At 41.5% G+C, this 10,000-nt stretch overlaps 1 protein-coding gene across 1 annotated transcript in view; it reads right to left on the bottom strand.

Moving 5' to 3' along the window:
• The window catches only part of LOC144977603 (uncharacterized), a 74,302-nt gene that overhangs the window by 465 nt on the left and 63,837 nt on the right, over positions 1-10,000 (bottom strand). The window contains exons 9-16 of the mRNA XM_078922996.1: positions 8,190-8,349; positions 6,423-6,604; positions 5,637-5,755; positions 5,112-5,261; positions 4,341-4,538; positions 2,940-3,195; positions 2,017-2,548; positions 1-1,018 (exon numbers count right to left, since the gene is read on the bottom strand). The exon at positions 1-1,018 is cut by the window's left edge and continues 465 nt beyond it. Of these exons, the coding sequence (XP_078779122.1) occupies positions 189-1,018; positions 2,017-2,548; positions 2,940-3,195; positions 4,341-4,538; positions 5,112-5,261; positions 5,637-5,755; positions 6,423-6,604; positions 8,190-8,349 (2,427 nt within the window). The 3' untranslated portion in view covers positions 1-188. The remainder of the gene's footprint in view (positions 1,019-2,016; positions 2,549-2,939; positions 3,196-4,340; positions 4,539-5,111; positions 5,262-5,636; positions 5,756-6,422; positions 6,605-8,189; positions 8,350-10,000) is intronic.

Raw genomic sequence — 10,000 nt, 5'->3', positions numbered from 1 at the left:
AATAGTGTTTTGTAGAGTGTGTTTTCTGAAGAAATTAGATCTATGTATCGCAAGAACTTTACTGCTATTTATTGTGTCTGAGTGATAAAAAATATATTTTTGTGTTAGTTGGGTGTGAAGTTTTGGGGAAAATATTGAAAATGGCTGGTAAGGAGAGAGTTAGAACCCGCGGTTTTTGTCTTCTTCTATCACAAACTGGTCTCTATATGTCCGTGTATATCCGTAGTCGTCGTACTACTTGCGCTGCTTTTCGGTCGGTGAACCTCTACGGAACACGTAATTCTGTTTTCTGGGGGAATGTCCACCATTGGGCAACCCCCATCGCAACCTTCCAGACCGTTGACGAACGATGGAATACGAGAGGCACTATGATGATGGGGTGGATGATGTGAAGCCTTGTTCGATGACGTCACGGCTTGTGATGACGTATCAATAGGAGGCAAAGCTCGAATGTGGATGGTGTCCACAGGGCTTATCGTATTCAGGCTTTTCGGTGACGTAGCAGATGCAGCATAGTCTTTCCAGGACAACGTTTGGCTACGAGAATTTGTGTTTGTTGATCCCCAAATGTGCCCACTGATTTTATTTTCATCATTGGGCGATTTGTTGACAACCCTAGGCGAATGAGGCGGAGTGACCACGGAAAGTTTACGCACACGATTATTCACTTCATTTTTATCCATTAGTCTATCGGGACTGGAAAAATCAAAATTAGCGGAAACAGACTTTTTCAAATTATGTTCCTTTGATTCTTTGTCTAAAAACATTTGTTTTTCTATGTAGTCTTCCATAGAGTCACCGAGTACTAGATGTTTCTTTCCTGCGTTTGTCTCAGCATTGTTGTTTCCTTCTTCGAGTGCCCCGGATGTTCCCGGTTGATCTACGTTACTGCCCACGCTGCATCTGCTTCCTCTTCCGCTGTTCAGGGAATGGCAGTTACTCCCGTTACGGCTTTCCCTGCCAGCTTCTTTTTTCCCGCTAGAGCTCCGAGAATCGCTTCTCTGAACGTCGGGTAGTCCTGTAAAATAATATAAAGAACTGAATGGGTCAACTATATATAAAAAAGCAATTTGATAAAATTAGACTAATGAGACCATACCCTTTGCTGGCGAAATTTGGACAGCTATTTGGTCTTGCGGTATGAAACTGGCTTTCAGATTGGAAGATCCTAGGTTCGAGTCCTTGGAAATAGCTCTTTACTCACATTCTCTCACCTTACTAAGTATAAAACGAGTACCTGGCCGTTAACAGCGTTGTCTCTGTCGGAAAAAAAATGTTTTATCGTCTGATCTAACAGAGGTCATGTCTCGTTCTAAATGTTACGTGTTGCTGTTGTTCAGGGATCCTTTGTAAAGCGTTTTGAGCGCGTTTAGTGGATATTGCGCTATATAAAAGCTCAATTTTTTTGTATGTCTAAAGAAACGCCCTGTTGCCAGCGACATTGAGCGCTTTCATTACTTTTGTTTCTGAAAATCAATTCAAATCTGTTTAAATTATAACAAAAGAAATATTCTGATTGACAATGCAGGCATGAGTTAAGATAAAGAAGTGCGGTCGACCGCTTATGGGAGACTCTTGATGCTTCCCTTATATACCGTCTATCTCAGTTCAAACCTTTTCACCATCCGACTGTGTATGTCATTCTCTGTAACATATTATCATACAGATAGATCTGAATATCAAATGGAGTGAATTGTGCGGTTACTATGTGGTCTAGTGGTATGACACTCGCTTTCGGATCGGAAGGTCCTGGGTTCGAGCCACGCTCTCGGCGCATAGTTGAGTCCTTGGAAAAGGCTCTTTACTCACATTCTCTCATCGTACTCAGGTGTAAAATGAGTACCTGGCCGTTAACAGCAGTGTCGTCCGAAAAATTGTAATATCGAATAACAGGCGGCATGTTCCGTCCTACATGTTAAATGTTTCTGTTGACCAGGGACCCCTTGTAAAGCGATTTGAGCACATTTAGTGGATATTGCGCTATATAAAGCTCAATTTTATAAGCTAAGTTCATACCTGAATCTTGACTGTCCTCACTTGGAATTGTACTTTCTCCTTTAGAACGCTCACTTCGTCCATCCTCTCTGTCACTGCCCTGTATTCTTCTGTCTTCGTTGACATTTATTCTTGCCGGTTCTAGTTTTTCTCTCTCCGACGAAATGTTTTGTTGTTCAATGACTCCGTCACAAACTTCAACATTCTCCTTGTTGTTTTGAGCTATGAGAACCTCTACTTTCGTTTCGTTTTCTGCGTTCCCTAACGGAGCGCACTCTGCCCAACAGACGTTAGCTTCCAGGGTGCCATCGTCGCCATCTTCTTTCGACTCGTACTTCATTTCTTCGCCTTCATCAAGCCCATTATCGTCTTCATCATCATCGTCATCATTGCACTGTTGTTCAATGATAAGTAATTCATCTTCTTCATCATCGAAGTTGTTGTCCTCATTGTCAGCGTCACCGAAATCGTCGTTGTCGTCGTCGTCGTCGTCGTCATCTTCGTCAAAACTGCTCGTAGCTCCCGTGTCTTGGAACACTTCTGACAACGAAAGCTGGGAAGAAGAGGAGGAGGAGGGATGAAACACACTTATATGTATTGCACAATGAAAAGAGACCAAATTAATGTATAACGTTAGACTGTAAAAACGTGAAATTTATAATAAAACATACATACTCATATTCAGAGAGAGAGAGAGAGAGAGAGATAGATAGATAGATAGATAATATATATATAGATAGATAGATAGATAGATAGATAGAGAGAGAGAGAGAGAGAGAGAGAGAGAGAGATAGATAGATAGATAGATAGATAGAGATAGATAGATAGATAGATAGATAGATAGATAGATAGATAGATAGAGAGAGAGAGAGAGAGATAGAGAGAGAGAGAGAGAGAGAGAGAGAGAGAGAGGGAGCAGAGAGAGAGATATATCTTTGACAAACCTCATCCGAGCTCTCTTGGAACACCGTCTCCTCCTCCTCCTCCTCCTCCTCCTCCTGGTCATCCGAGTCCATCCCGCCGTCCGTCTTGACCAACTCCACGGTCATCGTTCCAGGAGTCGTAGTTCCAGTGGTGATGGAGGTGAGAGCCTTCAGGGACATGGCGGTCGGACTCTTAGAGTGACGGTAGCTGTGAGACCTAGGTGGGGTCAGATGCTGGATGCCAGACTGGGAAGGGCTTAGGCGATGGCTATGAGATCTGGAAGAAGTAAAACATTGAAAAATATAATATGTATATATAGATTGTATGCGCTTGGCTAAGAAGCTCACAACATTGCCATCCGGAAGTATAACTATAACGAACCACCACACACAACTATGTGTAACCATGAACGTTTATAGTCTGGCTAATACAGTTTAGTGAGAATTGGATTCAATAGTCTGATGTCACGTCGACCAGCAACGGTTGCCATCGTAGTTCTAAACAAAGAAAATCTGAACTTTTTATTCTTCATGCTGGCTAGAACTTTTCATATGTCTTGTGATCAGAATGTGTATATAAGTCAAAACATGATCAGATTTATAATGGGGGTTTTCCCCCCTCTGGATACGCTTTTATGCTCGTCGGAGAAATATTTCATAAGGGCGTCCGCCATTGTTCCGATAGTTTAGAGCCAGTTACTAAGTTACCATGCGTCATTACGAGGGAAGTGACGTTACGACAGTTGAAGCGTATTAATCATAAACGCGGATGGCAAAAAGCAACAACAGAGACCTGAATGACGTCAACTTCATAATATCTATAGGTAACCGTCTATACTAACAGCGGCGTTATGTACTGATAAACCAGGTGCTTAAATTCAATATATTTTAGCTACACGTATAAATTAAATGGTATCGAGCGAGGTAGCACGTCTGACCAGTAATCATGAGGTCTGGGGTTCAATCCCCAGTCAAGGCAGGCTGTTGTTTCATGTACGTTTATTTATTTATTTATTTATTTATTTATTTATTTATTCATTTACTTATTTATTTATTTTAGATTTTTACTCTACTGGTATGGCATAGACAAGAAAAAAAATGAACTTTTGTATAGCGCAATATCCACTAAATGTGTTTTCAAAGCGCTTTACAAGGGGTCCCTGGCCAACAGCAACATTTAACATTTAATACGGGACATGACGCTTGTTAGGCGATGTTCTAATTTTTTCGGACAGAGACAATGTTGTTAACGGCCAGGTACTCATTTTACACCTGAGTGCGGTGAGAGAATGTGAGTCAAGAGCCTTTTCCAAGGACTCAACTATACGCCGAGCGCGAGGCTCGAACCCAGGACCTTCCGATCCGAAAGCGATTGTCATACCACAAGACCACAACATAGCCGCACCATTCGTTGTGTCTTACCTGGAAACCGGTCTTCTTCTACGCGATGACCCACTTTTGATGCTGGACTCGAGTTGCTTGACGAGGTTTGAATCCGGGTCCATGACTTTGATGACAGTTCGGAGCAGTTTTGGAGTCTCCGAGGGCGTCTTGATGATCTCCTCAGCCTCTAGCTGTTTGTGCTTCCTCTCCATCTTCGCATTGGCCTTCAGGAGTTTTCTGGAAAAAGGAAGATTAAACTACGATATTTTTCCCGGAGTGAATACTAAGCTAAGCTGCTAAAAGCTGTAGATTGTGAAGAATATGGAACAAAATGAAATAAAAGGGTAGACCTATTCGTCCGTAAGGACGAATATCATCAGCCGTCATTGCCGTACGTAAGGACAAATAATGCTATGTTCTCTATTCGTACTTCATACTAAAGCTGGGCAATATTCGGTATTGTTTTCAGTGTGAAAGACTCGATTCTACGTCAGTGCATGTATGTGTATCGTCTTTCAAAAAAGAACAATGTGCTTAACACGGAGTGTTTCGGGCTCAAACACTTCTTCGGGTAACAACAAAAACACTTATAACTTTTGGACGTTCAGAGACCTAGTCTCCTATATGTTTGCATTTTAAGGGAAGTATTATCTTGTGTATTTTGTTTGCTGAATAAGGGTTTTGCCCGAGCCCGTCCGAGTTCAGTTTTTGAAACTGCTTTATTAATTTCGATAAAATCCCCCTTTTTTTTTTACCGGAAGTATTCATTTTAGCGATTAAAACACTGAAGGAGATAAGTAAATCACGTACTTGGCCCTTTTCTTGAGAAGAGATTGGGCCTCTGGGTATTCCATCATGGCTTCCTCAAAGTCATGTTTGGACAAGGTGAAGACATTCGTGTATCCTTTGGACCGGACGTCGGCTGTTCTCCGATTTCCTCGACCAGACATGGCAAGAAGGCTGGGGGTAAAAGGCACAAAATTGGATTTCTGTTGGTTTGTTTGTTTGTTTGTTTGTTTGTTTGTTTGTTCCAGGAGTTTTACGTGATAGCAATATTCTAATGTCATTTCAGTGCGAATATAAAAAGTAAAGATCATGGAAGATAAAAAGATATAGATAAAAATATGAGCTTTTATATTCATAACCTCCCTTTAACTCTCTCCTTACCGGCCATTTTCCGGATTTTCCCCAAAACTTCACACCCAACCTATACAAAAATCTGTTAGTACCTACTTGCTATACATATTTTTTTTCTGCTAATGAGCTCTTCAACACAGTTTTAATATACTTTAACTATATCAAAATTTTTTTGTTCAAATCTTCTGATGTAGATACCTGATTTCTCCAAACACGCTGCCTTCATACAGAGTGGCCAACACAGTCTCATTGTTGACACCTCCCACAACCTCCACTTGTCCCTGGGTTACAATGTACATCTCCTTGCCCACTTCACCCTGGAACAGATAATGATAATAATGATGATGATAATAATAATGATAATAATAATAATAATAATAATAATAATAATAATAATAATAATAATAATAATAATAATAATAATAAAAATAAAAATAATAATAATAATAATAATAATATAATAATAATAATAATAATAATAATAATAATAATAATAATAATAATAATAATAATAATAATAGAACTTTATTGTCAATAAATATGACAATTTGTCATTTAGTTACACTTGTTATAACGTTATATGATAACTATAACATTGAACATATATATATCTAACTCTCTCTCTCTCTAACTCTCTCTCTCTCTCACTCTCTCTCTCACTCTCTCTCTCTCTCTCCTTCCCTCTCTCTCTCCCCCTCTCTCTCCCACCTCTCTCGCTCTCTCCCCCCCTCTCTCGCTCTCTCCCCCCCATCTCCCTCTCTCTCTCCCTCTCTCTCTCCCTCTCTCCCCCTCTCTCTCTCTCTCTCTCTCTCCTCTCTCTCTCTCTCCCTCTCTCTCTCTCCCCCTCTCTCTCTATCTCTCTATCTCTCTATCTATCTCTCTCTCTCTTCTCTCTCCCTCTCTCTCTCCTTCTCTCTCCCCCTCTCTCTATCTCTCTATCTCTCTATCTATCTCTCTCTCTCTCTCTCTCTCTCTCTCTCTCACCTTTTTACATATGTAATCCCCGGGAAGGAAGAGAATGGGCTTCAATTTGAGCACCAGATCGTACAGTAGATTCTTCTCACAGTCCTGGAAGAGTTGCACTTTGCTGAGGGTCTGGAAGTGTACGTTGATGGCCAGGTCTGCCTGGAGCTTACGCGGTAGCGTGGACACCAGGGACTGCTCATCTGTAAAGGTCGTTTTCATAATATTACATTATATATATATATATATATATATATATATATATATATATATATATATATATATATATATATATTTATATATATCTATCTATATATATATATATATATATATATATATATATATATATATATATGAGTGTTGGTGGGTACTTGTCGGGTACGAGACTGCTGGATAATATTGGTTAGAGCTAATAAAATGGGGTCCCTCAACTGAGAGGGTCAAGAATAGCCCAACGCCAAGCCAGCGTGTCGTAAAAGGCGACTAATGGTGTGTGATTCCCCTATCTTTGAGTCACCTGGTCCTCCAGGTTGGGGGTTGGCAAAGGGTTAACACCCCTTTCCGTTAAACTCAAACCGTTACAGAAACACAGACAAACCAAATTCTTTTTTTAGCTTGGGCGACCGAAGAGTTTCTGGAATTATTAAAAAGTTAGCTCGGGATAGAGAAGGATGGAAACTGTTTGTCTGTGGCCTATACCCTGACCCAGGGTGAAAACGGCAATGATGATGATGATGACTTATTTATGGCCGAAACACATGTTTCTGTGGTCTCCACGTCGTCAGTCTGGCCGACGACGTGGAGACCACAGAAACATGTGTTTCGGCCATAAATAAGTGAGTGACTCCATTTATATTTTATAATCACAATATCATTGTTATCTCCATGTATATTTGATGAAGTATAACTGAATGAAAAATGAGGAAAATTCAAACATTTAAAGACAAAGGGCAAACTCATAAGCATCGAAATTACCTCCTCCTATCCCCCTCCCACCCCCCCCCCCTAACCCGAAAGTACTCCCCAATTATTGACACAGAAACAAATACAAAGAAAAGGAAAAAAACCCAAGACACAACAACAATAAAACAAATAATGAAAGAAAGAAACAAAAAAAATAATAAAATAAATAAAGAAAAAAAAGGGAAGAAAAAAACAAGAATAATAATAACCAGTAAACAACGAAATGAAATTTAGCATGTTTAAATTTTGCACGAACTTTTGACTTAATGATCCATATCACACAGAGACAAATCGCTACAATTTCACTTAAGAAAATGAAAATAAAATTTAAAAAAAACCAAACCATCCGCAATACGCTTCAACAGTCATGGCATCACTTCCCTCGTAATGACGCATGGTAATTTAGTAACTTGCTCCAAACCATCGGAACAATGACGGACGCCGTTATGAAATATTTCTCCGACGAGCATAAAGGTACCCAGAGGAAACAAAAACAACCCATTATAAATATGGTCATGTTTTGACTTTCACAAATTCTGATCACAAGACATATGGCGGACGCCCTTATGAAATATTTCTCCAACGAGCATAAAAGTGTATCCAGGGAGGAAAAAAACATAACTTTGATCATGTTTTGACTTTTATACATTCTGATCACAAGACATATGAAAAGTTCTAGCTATCATGAAGAATAAAAAGTACCGATTTTCTTTGTTTAGAACCATGATGTCCGCCGTTGCTGGGCGACGTGACATCAGACGATTGAATCCAATTTTGACATCTATTTATAGACAAAGATAGTATTTATTTTCATATTAGCGTTACCAATAGTTTTCTGCTGGTCCCAGTTGTACAGAAACCACTCCCTAACTCTGTCCTGCATCTCCTTGGGCATGTTGATGGACTGCATGTAACATAGACAGGCGTCCATCTTCTTACGGTAGCTGTCTTTGACCAAGCCAGCTGCCTCCACGATATCCCGTATCTGTCAAGGAAGAAAACATTGAGCTTTATATAGCGCAATATCCACTTAATGTGCTCAAAGCGCTTTACAAGGGGTCCCTGGTCAACAGCAACATTTAACATGTAGGACGGGACATGACGTCTGTTAGGCGATATTATAATTTTTTGGACAAAGACAACGCTATTGACGGCCGAGTACTCATTTTACACCTGAGTACGGTGAGAGAATGTGAGCAAAGAGCCTTTTCCAAGGACTCAACTATGAACCGAACGCGAGGCTCGAACCCAGGACCTTCCGATCCGAAAGCGAGTGTCATACCACTAGACCACATAGCCGCAGTTAGTTAGAGAGAGTTAACGCTTTACATGGGGGTCCCTGGCCAACAGCAACACTTACCATGTAGGACGAGATATGACGCCTGTTAGGCGATATTACAAGTTATTTCGGACAGAGACAACGCTGTTATCGGCCAGGTACTCATTTTACACCGGAGGACTCAACTATGCGCCGAGCGAGACTCGAACCCAGGACCTTCCGTGTCATACCACTAGACCACATAGCCACACCAGGATAATGTCATGAATCCGTTATTCGGTTTACCTGCCCGATGTGCAAAGCAAACTCAATCGTCCCCGTTCGCCAAAAGAGTGTCATGAATACGCGTATTCCAGCATACCTGCCCGATGTGCAAAGCAAACTCAATCGTCCCCGTTCGCCAAAAGAGTGTCATGAATACGCGTATTCCAGCATACCTGCCCGATGTGCAAAGCAAACTCAATCGTCCCCGTTCGCCAAAAGAGTGTCATGAATACGCGTATTCCAGCATACCTGCCCGATGTGCAAAGCAAACTCAATCGTCCCCGTTCGCCAAAAGAGTGTCATGAATACGCGTATTCCAGCATACCTGCCCGATGTGCAAAGCAAACTCAATCGTCCCCGTTCGCCAAAAGAGTGTCATGAATACGCGTATTCCAGCATACCTGCCCGATGTGCAAAGCAAACTCAATCGTCCCCGTTCGCCAAAAGAGTGTCATGAATACGCGTATTCCAGCATACCTGCCCGATGTGCAAAGCAAACTCAATCGTCCCCGTTCGCCAAAAGAGTGTCATGAATACGCGTATTCCAGCATACCTGCCCGATGTGCAAAGCAAACTCAATCGTCCCCGTTCGCCAAAAGAGTGTCATGAATACGCGTATTCCAGCATACCTGCCCGATGTGCAAAGCAAACTCAATCGTCCCCGTTCGCCAAAAGAGTGTCATGAATACGCGTATTCCAGCATACCTGCCCGATGTGCAAAGCAAACTCAATCGTCCCCGTTCGCCAAAAGAGTGTCATGAATACGCGTATTCCAGCATACCTACCCGATGTGCAAAGCAAACTCAATCGTCCCCGTTCGCCAAAAGAGTGTCATGAATACGCGTATTCCAGCATACCTGCCCGATGTGCAAAGCAAACTCAATCGTCCCCGTTCGCCAAAAGAGTGTCATGAATACGCGTATTCCAGCATACCTGCCCGATGTGCAAAGCAAACTCAATCGTCCCCGTTCGCCAAAAGAGTGTCATGAATACGCGTATTCCAGCATACCTGCCCGATGTGCAAAGCAAACTCAATCGTCCCCGTTCGCCAAAAGAGTGTCATGAATACGCGTATTCCAGCATACCTGCCCGA

The sequence above is a fragment of the Berghia stephanieae genome, chromosome 7 (assembly GCF_034508935.2).
Source record: "Berghia stephanieae isolate SIO BIC M18660-M18661 chromosome 7, UCSD_Bste_1.3, whole genome shotgun sequence".
Classification (NCBI taxonomy): domain Eukaryota; kingdom Metazoa; phylum Mollusca; class Gastropoda; order Nudibranchia; family Aeolidiidae; genus Berghia; species Berghia stephanieae.
The sequence above is the reverse complement of the archived record's forward strand: the minus strand, read 5'-3'. Positions and strand labels throughout refer to the sequence as shown.